At 36.7% G+C, this 17,924-nt stretch overlaps 1 protein-coding gene across 1 annotated transcript in view; it reads left to right on the forward strand.

Annotated features, from left to right (window-relative positions):
- The window catches only part of tnksa (tankyrase, TRF1-interacting ankyrin-related ADP-ribose polymerase a), a 113,832-nt gene that overhangs the window by 5,875 nt on the left and 90,033 nt on the right, over positions 1–17,924 (forward strand). The window contains exon 3 of the mRNA XM_016277668.1: positions 6,791–6,886. Within this exon, the coding sequence (XP_016133154.1) occupies positions 6,791–6,886 (96 nt within the window). The remainder of the gene's footprint in view (positions 1–6,790; positions 6,887–17,924) is intronic.

The raw sequence follows: 17,924 nt of genomic DNA on the forward strand, positions 1-17,924 counted from the left end.
TTTTTTTTACAGAACATATAACACAGATAAAATGCTTGAAATGGTGTAATTACTTAGTTTGTCCAGCAGAGCGTGCTCCATTGTTTGCTACTGGCGACCTGGATGAAACGCTTTTGAAGCTTAAGTCTATGGAAAACCATTGAAACTTTGAACGGCCATATCTCCGTAACGGCGTGGCGAATACGCACCTAATTCGGGGGATCCCTTCAGCTCGAGGAACCCTCTCGAACGTGAATCGAGGGTACGTCTAGAGGCCCGCTTTCGAATGAGACCACCTCCGCGCCGATAGCCCCCAGGGTTCGGGAGTTACGGGTGGTTAAATTCGCGGTCCGGTGCCGACCGATCAAGCGATCTCGGGGGGCTACCGGCGTGCGAAGGATGGCGTTCAAGAGGGCTCCTCAAGCTGAAGGGATCCCCCGAATTTGGTGGAGATCCGCCATTCAAAGGGCATTAAAGTGCGCGAGACGTGAATTTATATTGTATTAATTTACAGAGGTATGTTATGTCACACTTCACACTTCTCTAGTAATTTTCGTCTGTGTGTGAAGACAGTAGCGCAAATCCGTGAATGAATGTTTCGAAGTTAAATAAAATCGAAGCTAAATCTAGTGCTAAAGTCGCACTCGTATGTGTGTCGCTAGGTGGCAGGGAGCAGTGGATATTTGTGGCGGTCAGTGTGGATATTGTGAATGAGTTCTTCTGTGTCATCACGTTCTATTAGTTCTACAGCTTCAGTTTTGGAACTTTCACGCTTAGTAACACATACAGCTGTTCCCTCACCACAGTGAAAAGGGACCTCTTTCAAACAGTGTCGCGTTCGTGAACGTTGTTAAAGCAACATACACCGGTATTGCGGTATAAAAAAAAAATTCATATCATAATAAAAATAAACACCGGTATTCGGAATGAACCAGTATACCGCCCAGCACTACAATAAACAGCTCAATGCTATTTTTCCCATTAGAAGCTTTCCCCCCTCTTATCTTTATCCTTTCGACACCCAACAAGTGTTGTCACCTTTGCCCTTTGATCATAATGAATAAATAATTAGCATCCCCTCTGCTAATTAGGATTGCTGCTGGTCTCCACTCATTAATTTTTGTGCCCATCAGCCCAAAGCTGCAGGAGGGCAGTTTGAAATTAGAGGTCATGCCGTCATTCCTTGCCTCAAAGATGGATGACGATAATGGTGACAGCATGTTTTAATTTTTATTTCTACCTCTCCACCTCGCTCCTGACTTTTTTACCAGATGAATTAGTTTGATCTCCCCACATTCATAGCCTTGAGCTGTAGCCATCCACTCTTATTTTCCAATGCGGCTAACTGTTATTGCGCACGCTAGGGATAAAATGAACAATCAATAAATCGATTAATCACAAACGTCCTCAGCGCACACCTTCAATCCTGGATAATATGTGTTCATTCCCGTGTGTGTGTTTGCAAGCCCTGCGAGTCATTTCTTCCATTCCCTTCTGGGTTTATCAAATCGCTAATGATTTCACTTGGCACTAATGGGCATTTTCACCGTTGTCTAAGTATGTCAAGAAATTTAATGAACGGCAGCTTGTAGAGATGGCTGTGTCTGATATATGTGTGAATGCGAGACTCTCTGAATGCTGTTAGAACAGCAGGGATTTGTACATGGTTATACATTAACCCAAGCACCCATGTTCTCTCTGAAGCTCTCAGTTAATAGGCCCTCTCAGCGTTCGGTTGCAATTACCTTACTCTGCTGATCGCACTCCAACCACCAATTACTGCACACGCAGCGGCTGTTGTTTATACAAAAGGTCCTTATGACCGACTGTAGGTCTCCGCACCTGTTTTAATGCTGTCGCTTCTGTGGTTCTTTCATTTGTATTCTAAACACACATCTTTGCATGTTTATTTCAGGGTCAATGACGTATAAGATTGTACATGATAAAGAAAGGAACAAAATAAATCCATTATAATTGTAGTTTAAAACAAATGTACCACATTCTATGAATGTACTTTGTTATATAGTTTTGAAAAACTTTGTTTTTTATCAGAACTGCGTGCGTCTTGCGAAAGAACATTGTAGCCGGAGCTACTTCTCTCTGTTTATGTCTAAGACGAATCATGCAGGTACTGGGCTACTCTGCAGGGGTTCCACCAGTAACAGTCTGAAATATAAAAACTTATTATAGATGTACCGTAGTGATTCAGGATAAGCCAAAAACACTGTTTTGAAAATGGATTCATCATGTACTCACTTATTAGGCTATGTTAATTTTTGTAAATTTTGAACACAAAATAGTTACGGACTGCAGCTTTAAAGAAAAGTATAGGTTGGCTAACTTTAAAAATGTCATTTGGTGTGATGGCCATGTAAAAAGTAATCAAATATTTTCACACGTTGAATAAAAGGGAGTATGCACATCTTAAACATTAAAAAAATATAACGTTTGTGCAAGGTTTTTTACAAATATAATGAGTTATTAATTAAAAAATATCAATACCTTTTTTAGGGAGTTGCACCACATGACATTTTAGTTACATTTTAAGTCATAAATTCAAAGAACCTGATATTTATGCCAAATTTACATTGCAAAGTGGCACAGAAAAAAAGTGCCATTTAAGGGTCTTTACACAATGTGTAATGCTGCTCAGTGGTGGCTTAAATACATTTACACATTAATTACAATGATATACTTTGATACTATGGGCTGAGGTGGGTCTTAGCAGGTGAAATTTAGTCTGGCTTGGATGCATGGAAACACTGTGTCTTTTACACTGCATTTTAAGCAGGCACAAAGCAGCCTTAACTGAACTATGTAAAGTTGTGTGTTTCCTTTGCAACAAGCTTTTTTCTTTGTTATAATATCAGAACAGTTGTATCACACTGATATTTATGCTCCCTGAAAAGTATCAAAATAAATACACAAATGAAACCAATGCAGGGGATTTTTGAATAAGTTAATAGATCTAGACAAAACAATTAGCATTGTTTCATTGACACTTCAGTAGCCTATGTGTAAGCATGCAGACAACGTAGACGCATCTCGTAGGGAGGGGGGGCCGCCCGGAGTGCAGAGGTTACAACGATATCCCCTCGATGCCTGTCGCCTGATGGATAGGCAAGCTGTCATAAGCACGCCAACGAATTTTAATCACCCCATCGCCGTCATGCAACACTTCCAACCCTCTGTTCCCACCCACCCCACGGCAGCCCACCGCTCAAGTGCTTTCATGACACCAGTGTATGCAAATGTGGTCTCTATGGGGCCTTTAGTGCATATTAATTTGACTGAGAGGGTTGATAGTAGCTGTATCTTCCCACTTAGCTAAACCGTTTTCCTCAGCCAGTGTCTTTCCGCATCAAACCCCGAGTCCTCCCTTGATGCAGTGGAGTATTTCACACTGGCTTAATGCTTGTCAAAACTGTTTTTCTGATGAGAAATGAATGACCTATGAATCACCGGCATAGCAGTAGCATCAAAATCATACTCGCGCAACGCAAGATTGCTCTCCTTTTTTAGGCACAAGCTTCTTTTCCAGGATTCACGAACGCATCCGAACAAAACAGCTGTTTTTTCACAAGCTTTAAAGATTTTACACTAGTGTTTTTTTAGAACAGCTTTCTTGTAAAGCTTATGCTTTGTCGTATTAGCCGGTCCCAACATGATGGTCAACTACACTGTCGTTCAAATGTTTGTCAGTATGATTTTTTCTTATGCATTTATGTGATCAAAAATACAGTGAAAACAGTAATGCTGTGCGATATCATTACAACATATAATAATTAAAATAACACTTTTCTATTTTTTTATGTATTTTAAAATGTAATTTATTGCTGTGATGGAAAATCTGAATTTTCAGCAGCCATTACTCCAGTCTTCAGTGTCACACAATGCTTTATATGCTGATTTGCTGCATAAGAAACATTTCTTCTTATTATCAGTGTTGAAAACAGTTGTGCTGCTTAATATATTTGTGGATATAATGATATACAGTTATGCTCATACGTTTACACACCCCTTGCAGAATGTCCAAAATGTTAAGAATTGAAACTAAATAAGAGGGATCATGAAAATTGTGTACTGTATTCGAGTTGTGTGACGACTGGATTCATCTGAAAGAAGAAAGTCAAATACACCTAGGATGCCTTGAGTGTGAGTAATTCATGGGCAGATTTAAATTTTTGGGTGAACTAACCCTTTAAAAGATGGATTTCAAAATCATACAGTCAACCCTTAGAAATGATTCAAATATGCAGAAGATGCTGGAAAACCAAAGAATGTGCAGGAACTGGGGGATTTTTCTGCTCAGGACCAACAAGGACTCATGAACAACTATCACAAAATATAAAAACAGCCATGGATCATCCAGGAAATGGCACATAGTACCGTATTGGCCCGAATATAAGATGACCCTGATTATAAGACGACCCCCCTTTTTCCAGATGTACCTTTTGGAAAAAGGCTTTTTAAAAACCAAATCTTGTTTTTTCTCAGTAAAACACATTTTGTCTTCAATTATTTTCATATTGCATATTTTTCCTATTTTAATTTTTGTTTTGAAAGTATGGTAAAAACTGGTCAACTGTACCAACAATCACATTTAAAAAATATACACTTTTTGATATACCATTAAAAAAGCAAAACAAACAGGTAGCCCATCTGAATTAGGACATTTAGGTTATCCATCTAATAGTAGCCTACCAAAATCTTATTAACAGTAGAAGTTAAATCTTACTGTAGTCTTCAAATCTGGGTACTGTCTTACGTTTTAAAATCACAAAGAGAGTTTGGTCCCATCAGGCTAATGTGACGGTCACGACTCATGCAGCTGTAAGGTTTTCTTTTTCTTTTGTTTTTACTCGCGATCTTTACAACACGCATTACATTACGTATTTCATGGCACACTCGTTTTATGCATATTTGGCGCCACCTATTGTTGTGGGTGTATTACTGACATGTCAAAGTCTAGACCCTGAATATAAGACGACCGCGTTTTTTCAGATGTATTTCCAAGAAAAAAACATTGTCTTATATTCGGGTCAATACGGTATTAAGATTCAAGGTATGTACACTTTTGAATTGGGTCATTTTGATAAATTCAGTTATTATTTTGTCTTGTGGAGTATAGATAAACATCTGTTATGTGAAATAGCTTATTAAGGACAGTACTAAATAAAAAATAACATGCAATTTTCATGATCCCTCTTATTTTGTTTCAATTATTAACATTTTGCATATTCTGCAAGGGGTATGTAAACTGTATATAATATATGTTTTTCAGGATTCTTTGATGAATAAAAAGTTCAATAGAACAGCATTATTTATACATGTGTATATATAAATATAAGTATTTACTGTCATTTTCATCAATTTAATGCACCCTTGCTGAATAAAAAAAAAAAAAACTTAAAAAAAAAAAGGATTCTTAAAAAGAAATCTGTTTTATGTAGATTTTTCTTGTTTCTGGATTTTTTTTAAATTACATTTATTATTTATTTATTTATTTATTGTGGCAGTTCTGTAATTAGCATGCAGTTCTTTAGCATAATTTTTTTCTTTAAGAGAAGATGGGCCATGATGGTTGACAAGCTGTACAACAACCAAGATGTCAGTTAGTGAGGTCCACTATTTTTATTTGTTTGTTTGTTTATTTAACAATATGTAATATTATTTCATTTTTTTGCTTATATATTTAGCAGCGGCACTTTATATAGCAAAAATGAAAATTCTGTTTTCATTTACACACTGCTATGTCGCCCAAACCTGTATGATTTTATTTCTTCTGTGGAACATCAAGATATTTTTAGAAATATTACTCGTGCTGTGTTTTTTTCTTTGTACAGTGGAACTCAATTGTCGCCGAAACTTAGTGTCCAACATTCTTCAAAATAGCATCATCTGTGTTTCACAGAAGAAAGCTGTACAGGTTTGGAACAACATGAGGGTGATGTAAATGATGACAGAAATGTCATTTTTGGGTGAACTCTTTAAGAAAACAAATTCAATCTCTTTAAGATAACGGGTGTGGAATGCAAAGATGAGTATTTTGTAAAAGAAATGCCTCCATGAACATTGAATTTTTCCCTGCACAAATAAATTGAAAATTGCGTCCAGGTGAACCCAAAATCAACCTAACTATGCAAGTCTTCCAGAAGACAAATAAGTCAACTAGTTGATTTTGAAACCATATTGTTTTGCACATCACTAGTCCCAAGCTCCTGGATGTTCCCAATGATTTGTAAAAGAATTCCTCTCTGATGAACTGTAGTGAGCGAGAGATGTGTGGAAGTGTTACTGTGGAGGGTAGTGAAATAGACAGGGTGGGTAGTGGGAGAGGACGAGTACGTTAGCTTGTGTACATGCGTACGTTGTTGTACAGAGAGAGAGAGAGAGAGGGGAGGACTGGAGACAGTTGATAGACGCTGCTCGCTCTAGGTGCTCTGTGTTACTTGGGTCTCAGTAGCAGAGCGCCAGCGAGCGGCTCTCTCCATCTCTGTTCCTTTCTCTCAGGGGGCCGTGGAGAGGATCGGAAGACATGCTTTGATATTCCACTCTCGTACCCGAGTTCCCGTCACATGCCCGGAGTCGGACTCTCTCTCAGTAACATGGGCTTTTTCCCCCCGCCTCTCTGCAGTGTGTGTTTTTCCATGCGGGCTGTTTTCGCTGCTGCTCCTGGTGCGCTGGTGCGCGATGTGTGTTTATGTCTGCACCATGCCGAGGCAAGCACTCCCAGTCAGTAGCGCGAACGGCCCCAGCAGCAGCCTCTGCTTGCCTGAGTTACGATACTGCTTGTGTTTCCCCTGCACAGTTCTGCTCCAGCATGGCGCAGATCCCAACATCCGCAACACCGATGGCAAGTCTGCCCTGGACCTGGCTGACCCGTCCGCTAAAGCTGTTCTTACCGGTGAGTGCTGCAACCTCGTCTTCTCCTTTTTCTTTCTTTCTTTCATCAGTGTTATTGTCTCTGATCGTCTGCAGTTTGTTCCTGTCTGATACTACGTCTGCACAGCTTTGAAATGGAGCAGCGTTGTTATGCATCTGTATCTCCACGTTAGGTGTGTTTTTGTAAAGTGAGACTGTTGTTGTCCTTGAGCGCTTCTCTGCCTGTGTGCTCTCTCCGTGGTAGGGATGGGTGACTATATTGAATGTTCAGGATTTATTTGTGATGATTTTAAAATAAAGATATGTTGTGAGGACTTTAACGCACTGTGTTGTTAACTGTTTATTAATAGTTTTGTGAGTAGTAGAGCGTAGTGTGAATAAGCTTCATTTGCGAAACATTGTTAGAGTCACGTATGATTCGTTTCTGCGTTGTGACTTGATTCATCAATTTGTTGACATTTGTCTGTGTATTTGGAAAAATTATTTGTTGATAATTATGGCTGTTTATTAGTGATTGGCAGATGTATTTTCTAGGTCATATTTGGCAATTTTAAGATGATCACATCATCCAACAACAGTGTTCACTTGGACGACTATTAGAATCTCCCCAATTTGTTCATAATTTTAGTTTGCGCAGACTTTTTTCCATGGTTTTTTATTTTATTTTTTATTTTGAGTAAAATAGTGTGTAAAAAAATTTTCCTTTTCATTTCAGCAAATTTGTGCACTCTCTCATTAATTGGATTATATATTTTGTCATTATATTGGCCGTTTCCCACCCTGTTTTTTAGATATTCATATCAGCATTAGCATAAAAAAAATATCTGTTTTTTCTTTTTGTAATAAAGGAACGTTCTTGTTTTCTAATGAAAAACAGTGTGGAACGCATAGTGTGAATTATTCTATTGTTTTGTTTATCAGTTTAAACATTGAAATTACTTGGCTGTTTGGTTGAAATTATGGTTCACTCAAATTTCACCACTTTTAAAATTTATATATTTTGAAAAAAATTGATTTTTGTATTTTAAATTGATATTTTGCTATTTTTGATACTTTTTTTAAACATCACTTTTACACATAAATATTGTATTCGCCTACCACGACTTAGTAAAATCTCCCCTGGTTGACACATTTGATAAAATATAGTCACGCCACTTAGCCCTGCACTTTGTATTGGGGGCAGAGATTCGTGTATAATCAGGCTGCACTGATATATTACATGGTCCTCTTAGACACATTCTGATTGTGTTTACAGTTAGTTGCATCATTTCCTGTTTGGTAAATACATCAGTTACACAATCAGATGTAGAAAGCATTTCATCAGCGGAGTAATTCTCCAAACTGACAATACGTTTTGCTGCCAACAAGTATTATACAAGTATTATAGTAGTAAAACTTCACTCTTCAGCTCTCTCAGAAACACTCAGGTGAACCACAGCAGCAGTGATGCGTTATAAAACGTTCTGTTTCTGAAATCAATATGATTTTTATTGTAAGACATTATACATTGATACAACAGCAGGCCGCATAACAATGTTCTTCATTTCTCACATCATGTATTCAGAAAATAATTCTGTAATTAAATATACATCAGATCTCAGAATGCAAAATCAAAAGAATCAGAAGGTTTATTCAAGTGGTACTATTGAAGGTTCTTTATTGGCCTAAGTGGTACTATTGAAGGTTCTTTATTGGCCTCTGTGGTTCCAAGAAAACACTTCAACCGCTGTGGAACCTTTCCATTGCGTCTTTAGATTATTAATGTGTTAAACACAAAGAAAAAATGGTTCTTTTAAAAACTGAAAGGTTATTTGGAAAAAACGAAACCTGCTTTCTTTAGCCTCTCTGGTTCCACATCCATGAAAACTTTATATCACACAAAAGGTTCTTTATAGTGGAAAAATGTACTGTAGATTATTAATATGTTCTTCACACACACAAAAAAATATTGTTCTACACTCTTAAAAATAAAAGTTCTTTGTTAGCCTTTGTGGTTCCATGAAGAACCTTTAACATCCATGGAACCTTTCCATTGCACAAAAGGTTCTTTATAGTGGAAAAATGTTCTTTAGAGTTCTTTATTTTATTTTTATTTTTTTGGAAAGCCAAAAATGATGGTTCCAGGTCATAGCTGTCGAAAGCCCCCTTATAGAACATTCATTTTGGAACATTTCAAGGAGTGTGCTTATGTTATAGAATCACTCAAAATGCCATGCAACTGAGGCATGCATTAGAAAGTATATGTAAATTATGAGATCTGCCATGAAAATCTGTTTTTCGATCCACTTCTCAGTCTTAACAAATCAGAAATAAGGTGATAAGGTATAAATGGCAGCTCTTGGTGTGAGTGACAGAGGTGATGTGTTTAGTTTTGTGTGTATAAATAGAGCAGGAGGCAGAGCTCCAGTCTCTCGAGTATTTCAGATAATTGTTATAGATCCGCTTTTCCTGCCCAGCTACCTGACCCTGCCTGTCGAGCCTCCCATCATCTGTCTAGAAATATTGAAGAGCGGTATTCATTTCATTCTTAATCATGGTTGGCTAGCTATACACAACGTCCAGCTTTTTCATTTTTTACCAACCTAACCCCTAATTACTAACTGAAATATTCACTTAGAAGCTGAGCAATGTGGACCGAGTTACTCACATTTTTGTTTATTTGCTCGAGGTGAATTCCTGCTAATTTGAATGTTGCTTGCACAAATTACATTGCGAATTAGCCGCTTTGCATCACGGTTGCCAAAAGGCGAGACGTGAGAGGTCTAATGCCGTCCAACCATCTGTAAGCGTAGCTGCTTTTTCTTCAAACAGCTTCAGAATAAACCTCCAGGTCATCAAGTCTGTCTTGTTGTTACAGCTTAGTGATTGCGCATATTAACTTGTCTGGGTCATTTCAGCTGTATGATTGGCTATTTATTGCACGTTTCAAAAGAGTGCGGTGCTGTGAAGCTGCTTATCGGCTGCTTAATTTGTTCGAACATCCTGTTTGGTTTTGTTGTTGGATGGAGGCTTTCCAATAAACAGTCTGTTGAGTGTAATTTAAAAATAGAGTTTGTACGATTAAGCCAAGTGTTTTTGTTGTCTATCGCAAGGAGTTTTGAAAACCAGCACAAATTGTAGCTACGAACAATTTATTTTGAACATCTCTTGTGTGTATTTAGGCTATATCAGTTATGGGAGACACTTAAAACGGTGGCAACGTTTTTGTGCGGTCACCAGAGGGGTGCTTTGTAAACATTAGAGTTCTGATTTTTGTTATTTATGAGGAAAGGGATCATTTGGTGTAAACATGTCTCTGCTATAGTCTTGTGTTGTGGGTCTGGGTAATGATGAGGCAGCCCTGAAAAAAAAACACTTTAAAAACACTAATAACAAAATCATTCCCATCCTGCTGCATGGGTATTGAAATATCATCTTATTCTTCAGATTTTAGGAGTATAATTGATGAATAAATTACTAAGTAATTTAAAAAGAGAATGCCTAATCATTACTTGCTGTGGTGTTCAACAACACAAAAGTTTAGAGTCAGATTAGAGTTTTTTTTTTTTTTTTTTTTTAATGAAAAATGTATGCTTTTATTCAGCAAGGACACATTCAATTGATCAAGAGTGAGTTTTATAAAGACTTTAATATCCAATAAATTCTGTTCTTTTTAACTTTCGTTAACTCTTTAGATTAGGGAATATTTACTTTGTTTTCCCTCAATAAACTCCTAATTTGCTGCTTATTTATACTAAATAAGGTGCTTATTTGTAATTAAGTTTACGTATGGGGTAGAGTGTGTGATTCTAAAATATGATCATGCAGAACAAGGCTGTTAACATGTGTTTTATAAGTCCTAATAAACAGCCAATATGCTACTAATATGCATGCTAATGAGCAACTAGTTAATAGTGTATAGTGTTCTCTAATCTAAAGTGTTAACTGAAAAAATATCATTGCCATCACAGAAACAATAAAAAACGAAACAGAAAACAATTATTTTTTATAATTTTTCACAATATTACAATATTCTTTTTTACAGTTTAAATATTTATTTTATTATTATTTTTTTATCAAATCAATGCATTTATCTTAATATAATACATGGAAGACTATTTCCTCAAGGACCAAAAAGCTAGATTTTCTCAGCAATACCTAATAATGGCATTCATTAGGGCTGTTTCAATGATTATATAATGCCTTTAACAGATTATTAGCTAATGTTCGTTCATATAGTAAGGAAAGTCGTTAGTATTCATTGCTTCATATGTTGTCTTCACGAATCCCTGGTTGAAAACGCTGGCTTTCAGAGAACTCCAGAGTAGACAGTTTGATTCATGCCTATATTTGACACATAAATAGCACCCATGTGAATCCAGGGCCTCTATGGAATGACAGATTTTGAGGGACCTTGAGCTTGACTTTGATCATGTGGTAATGCCTCTGCCATCATATGATGTCCTTACAAAGACAAAATGTTCCTTTAAGTTGCATTAGACACACTTGCACTGTAGCTTTTTGTGAAATGATTAATTACTACAGTAGTACTGCACACGGCGTTCCTCACTGATTAATTTTGTGTTTCTGCAAGTATCTGTTTTCATTTATTTAAAGGCTAATGGTTTTATATGAATCATGAGCCATTTTATTCTCGCTATAACACTGATAGTTCAGATAGGGAAGCTGTTAGCTCAAGTGTGTATGCGAATGTGTAATTTTATAGTGTATTTGTGAACCACACACTTTAGCTCGGGTTTTTAAGAGCGTCTGCGATTTTCTGTGGGCTAGTCTAAAACCAAAAAAAAAAAAATTGCAAGAATTGCACAAAAAGTGCCAGTGCAGAACAGAAAATATTTCTGGCAGAACACTATCATCTTAAGTGCTGTTAAATGTATGTCCTGTATAGGAAGATTGCCCGCATTCTCCACCATTTATTAAAACAGCTTCCAGATAGAAGAGTTTAAAGAGAGTTTAAATGTGATCTTTATGATTAATAATGTGGCACTTCTAACACGAGACATGGAAAGGGGAAATGTGAGACTTTATGGAAAAATTTAGACCTGGTTAAGGCTTGTTAAGTGTCAATTTCATATGTAGTTTTATTTTCCAAATTATGAAGCATGAGATTGCAGCTCTTAACTAAATCAGTTTTGTTTTGCCATTTTAAAACGTCAAAGTTCACCTCATCCCTCAACCCTCTACATTGCGAGTAAATCACTCGCATATGCGACTAAATCTTCACTCTGAGCGACTAAATTATGTCTAATATTAGCCAATTGCTTATAAAATCTCAGATTTACTCGCCAGTGCGTGAGTTGGAGGCCAAGTATAAGTTTAGCACAGATATATTTTCACTCACAGAACACTCAGACTGAGCGCTCCGTCAAGCGATCTGTGCTGTTTTTCAGTTCATCTGAATGGATGTGCAACGCACCTGTATTTAACGTACAGTAAACTCTAGTGTAAAGACGCACGACTCGCTGTCGCTTTGTTTCACACACACGCAGATCGTCTCTGTTTTGATTTCAGCAAATCAGTTCACGCGAATGCACACAACCTGATTAATATTCATAAATCCAGTAGCTCATTAATCCTTAGTGTGTTTTCTATTGTTCTTATTAGTAGAATTCGTATCAATATTATTATCAGTATTTTTGTTAGTTTTTTCCAATTTTTTTTTTTACAGGAATACTGAATGACCAAAAAAGCACCACCACCAGTCCGAAGTTCAGTAAAAATGACTAATATTCATTCATACATGGTTATCAAGTTTTAATTCTAATTACTAAAGTTCTATCATTAAATAATATTGATTATCATATTACAATGCTTTACTGACTGATGTTAAGAGTGTACTTTCAGATATTTATAAAACTGTGCCATTTTACATATATATATATATATATATATATATATATATCAATCATTCTGGCGAGTAAACAAAAAAATTTACTAGCCAATGGCGATTCAATTGCCAAGGTGTCCGTAGAGGGCTGTCTCTGGTAATGTATTGTAATCAGATGGGAGTACATTTCTCTATTGTTACAGGCTTGATGAATCCAATTTGCTCAGCTTGTTCGTTTTCCAGAGATTAGTTCATAGCACTTCAGAACGGAACAATCAAATAGCCACTGGCGTATCATCCTCTTGCCATGTTAAACAGAACGCTGTTCATTTAGATTTGCTTGATTGACTTTCAAGAGGTGCTATTCATTAAACCCGCTTCCCATGATAAAAACAAAGTTATTTTGAATCAATACAAGTTCAATTTGACAGACAAACAAAAAACATTCTCCTTAAAGAGCGAATCCCACGATGAGCCGTCTGAACGATGACGCTGACATTTATGTGTGTAATGGAAAGATGTTTGAAGTGTGAGTGCCCTCCAGCACAAAAACAGTGCAAGAAAGCAGAGTAAATGTTCTTATGAGATATAGACCTGAATCGGTAAGCTAGTGGACTGCTGCATGGCTTCAAAAAAAACGTTTTTAACTTTTATTTCTCGCATGCTTTCAGAACATCTTTCCCACGGACTAGAACCTCTGCGCTTTTATATTGCTCACTATTGTGGGTTCTTTATTCTTTTTTTCCGTGTGTGTTCCTTTCCATATAAAACTGGATTTATGTTGGTCATATTACTCTGAGAAATATAGAGTCTAAAATGGAAAATGTCAAGGGGAATACAAAGTCACTGAGGGCCTCGGATGGTGTTTTCTGAGGGAAGCAGTGCTGGAACTTGGGGGAAAAGAAGTATAGATAGAAGTGTGGCATTTCCATAAATGGTCAATTATTTAGCTGAATTTTGTTTATCATATTTTTCTTCTCTGGAACAACTATTAATGTTTTTTTTCCACCAGTGAAGTGACTTTACAAGCCTCACAGTGCTTTGAATATCCATTTAGACTTTCATCATACCAAATAGAAAAAGAATGAAAAATATTTTGCCTGTGAAATGTTCTGCAGAATTACATTCATGGTCTGCTTTAAAAGTGAATATTTTTCAAGTAAGTGGGAGAATATTTGTCTTATAGCAGCGCACCCATGCCCTAGACGATCTTTGAAAACCCAGCGTAAACATAACCGGAAAACCCTTGTGTGTCATATTAAATATTTTAGGACTAAGGAAGGAGAAGGATATTTGCCAACCAAACAAAGTCTTTTTACTTGTTTACTTTCTTAATCCAATAGAAAAAATAATTAATTTGATATTCTTGCCAATTTTCCCCCCAGATGAGTTTAAAGGGGTCATATGATGCGATTAAAATTTTTCCTTTCTCTTTGAAATGTTACAAGCTCTTGGTGCATAAAGAAGATCTGTACAGTTGCAAAGACTAAAGTCTCAAATCCAAAGAGATATTCTTTATAAAAGTTAAGAGTCAGCCACGCCTACCTAAAACGGCTCGTTCTAACACGCCCCCACATATCTACGTCACTATCTGGAAAGATTTGCATAACACCGCCCAAATGTTCATGCAAAGAAAGAAGGCGTAACTTTTATTCTCGCTGTAGTATTGTTGCCGCCGCCGCCATGTCGTGAAGGCGCTCTGTGCTTCGTTGTGAAAGCGAAACTACTTTGTTTGGTCTTCCAAAAGAGGACGATATCGCTTCGTCATGCCTGGAGCTGCTCCGTGCTGGTCGCTGAGGAAATACTTCAACTTAGCGCTGTCGATCGCCAGATTGGCTTTCACCGTGGACGAAGCGGAGTCCAGCCCGTGGTCGTCACATGTGGTTGCCGCAGGCATCACAATAGGGTAAGGGACGTAACATTTCTGTCACACGCTTGAGGAATTCGGCCAATCACAACGCACTGGATAGCTGGCCAATCAGAGCACACCTCGCTTTTTCAGACCGATGAGCTTTGTAAAATCATATGACCCCTTTAAACCAACCAATTGCACATATTTTTCAGTCTAATTTGAATGACCGCAGAGATTTTTTTCATCACGTGTAGGTGAATATGTGGGTATGCATACATTTATGTAAATTAGCATTCTTAATGTCTATGACAGATCCAACTGTTGTCTCTCTTTATTGTATCATAATGCCCAACCTGTGTTTTAAATTTATCTGTAAAAAAGCACTAGTTTTCCAGCCATCATCATATGCAATCTTTCTTTACAGTCTATAGGATTACACAGAATCAGTTGTGTAAAAGTAGTCAGTTTTAATCTTGCGCGGGCCGAAACTAATGCTTCTGACCTTCAGCACCAAGAAAGTGAGGTTAAATGGCATTATAGCAAGTTTAATGAAGTGCCGATTGTCCCAGATCAGTCGGGTTATTGACGCGTCTGTGGATCTGTGTTCTCCATCGGGCTGATTGCATTCTCTCTAGAATCTGGTAATTCTGACTGCTCTCTCCCTTAGGAAACCATGCAGTGCTTTATAGATTATCTCAGTTATTTAAAGATTTAGAGAGATAGTTGTTAATCATTTTCATTTGGCTTTTGCTGTTTAGTTGCATATTCATTCAAATAAATTACATCAAGGAACCATTGTTTTTGCCTAACCTTAGGTTTACTGTAGAAGCTTCAGTGCACTAAAGTGAAGTATTATATGATTGTTATTATTATTTTGAATCCTTTCGGAATATAGTGTATAAAGTTTTTGGATGAGTAAGATTGTTTAATCGTTTTTGAAAGAAGTCTCTTATGCTCACTATAGGCATGTTTTTAGTTGATCAAACATACAGTATAAAGTACATTTGTGAAATATAGGCCTCTTTACAAAATATATATATATATATTTTCTATTTTAATATATTTAAAAATGTAATTTATTCCTGTGATGGCAAAGCTGAATTTTCAGCGTCATTACTCCAGTCTTCAGTGTCACGTGGTCCTTCAGAAATCATATTAATATGCTGATTAGGTGCTTATGAAAAATAATTTTATTTTTATTATCAGTGTTGAAAATAGTAGAACTGTTTTTTTTAACTGATTTTTATCAATATTTTTTTCAGGGTTTTTCTAATCTTTAATGAATAGACGGTTTGAGGGATCAGCATTTATTTGAAATATAATTCTTTTGTAGAATTATAAATATCTTTGCTATCTTATTTTTGATGAATTTTAATGCAAAGTTAATTTGTTTAAAAGACAAATAACTGACCTTAAACTTTTGAATGGTATATTGTAGATGGATACAGACTTTATCAAAATTTTTTTGGGTAAAAATAATATAGATATAGGAAAGTGACGTGTTTATCTCGAGTTCGAATATATTCTGATATATTTCTTTTACCAGTTAATTGAAGTGGTCCTGTGGTGTAAAACATTAATTTTCAAAAGTACAACTAATTCATGTAAGCGTTCAAATAATAGGAGTCCATAAAGGCTGCATGATATAATTACAAAATGCTGTTTAAATGATGTTGTATATCGTATCACACTGCAGTATTTGTCAACTTCCCAGAAGTATTTCATGTCAACTCCCCTCCCTGTACAACAGAGGGTTACATGCACTGTCACATAATTATCTGTCCACCTATCTCACAGCAGACAGCTTGACTGCTCATTACTCAGGATCCGGAGTATGAATGCAGAACACAATAAAGCAGAAATAGGCCTAGTTCTGCACCACTGCTTTACTTTGCCTTTGAGAACCTTCTGGTTCTTTGCATGATGTCTTGACGTCCAGCCTGGTCTCCACTTGGTTTGAACTGCTGCTTGGCATCCCATAAACAACCTCAAATCATCTTTGTTCCACTGCTCTGCTGATGATCACCAGGTAGGGCTAGGTGAGATGACGATGGTGCATTGCAATCGCAGAAATGTCCCAACCAGTACTTTATGACCGCTCATTCAGCTGCTGTTTTCAGTCTTTTGTTTTTAACTCAAGTGTTATATAACGTGAAGCTGTTTTTTGTACTGATGCCAGACTTATTATTCATTTATTGTGAATAATCGTACCTTTTGGTTTGCCTCCAAGTTCCAAAATAATCAAATTGAGATGCAGTACCAGAAATGGGAATTACCACACCATTATGTAATATATAATACATTTTTTGGGTTGAATTTCCAGCAGAATAACTATATTGTGTTTGTTTGCTGTTTTGGTCATGCCGCCCAATCTTACCACCAGGTTAGTTAGAAAGTACAGACATGAAATGTGTGAGAAGATCGGGTATTTCTTTGCTTTTTGAGAGAGAGCAGAACAAATTCCTTTGCTTATTTTCTCACCGATGTGCTTTCAACTCCATCCAGCTCTCTTCAATTTCGGTTCTAAAATCCGAGATAAATCCTGTTTGATTGTTTTTCTTTTAGATATTTCCAGGCTTGCTTTTTTATGCTTTGAATTTTAGGGCTCCTCTCACCTGAGTTTGCTATCATATTATTATGAACATATTTTTCCCAAAGTGAATTGAAAATTTCTCTGGCTGTTTTAAGAGCCCTATGATATGTTGCAGCATAAAAAATCTGTAGTGCAAACATCTTGAAAAGCTCTCAGCACCAGAGTAAAGAGGGGCTGTTTGCTTAATCTATTCAGAATAATATCCCGCCTCTCCCCCGCCAGGATTTAAGCAGGAAAATAAAACTGGCTGAAGTTTTATTTATAAGATTTACTTTTTCATTGCAGGCAGGCAGTCTCTTCCCAGTCAATTAGATCTAGCAATTGATCCATAGCTTGTGCCCTGCTGGGTGGGTCAGATAATCCCTTTTATCCTCTGCGTATGTCTGCCGCAAAGACCTTTCAGGTTGTGTTTGGTTATATTAAGAATTGTAAATCGTGAACCTCTAGGCCAAGTTGTAACCTTTGACCTGTGTGGAGCACAGAATCTGAAGTTCACAACACTTTTAGTGTTTGAATGGTAGTTCATTTCATAGTTCACCCAAAAATGAACTTTCTGTCATCATTTACTCACTTTCAAGTTGTTTAAAATCTGAATGAGTTTCTTGAAGAATATTTTGAAGGTTGTTGGTAACTGGTAATTGGTAACTTCCATAGTATTTTTTTCCTATTATCAAAGTTAGCGGGGACCAGCAACTGTTTGGTTACCCACATTTTTCAAAATATACAGGTTTGGAACAACATGAGAGTGATTAAATAATAACAGAATTTACATTTTTGTGTGAACTATC

The sequence above is a fragment of the Sinocyclocheilus grahami genome, unplaced genomic scaffold (assembly GCF_001515645.1).
Source record: "Sinocyclocheilus grahami isolate Dianchi unplaced genomic scaffold, SAMN03320097.WGS_v1.1 scaffold114.1, whole genome shotgun sequence".
Lineage (NCBI taxonomy): Eukaryota > Metazoa > Chordata > Actinopteri > Cypriniformes > Cyprinidae > Sinocyclocheilus > Sinocyclocheilus grahami.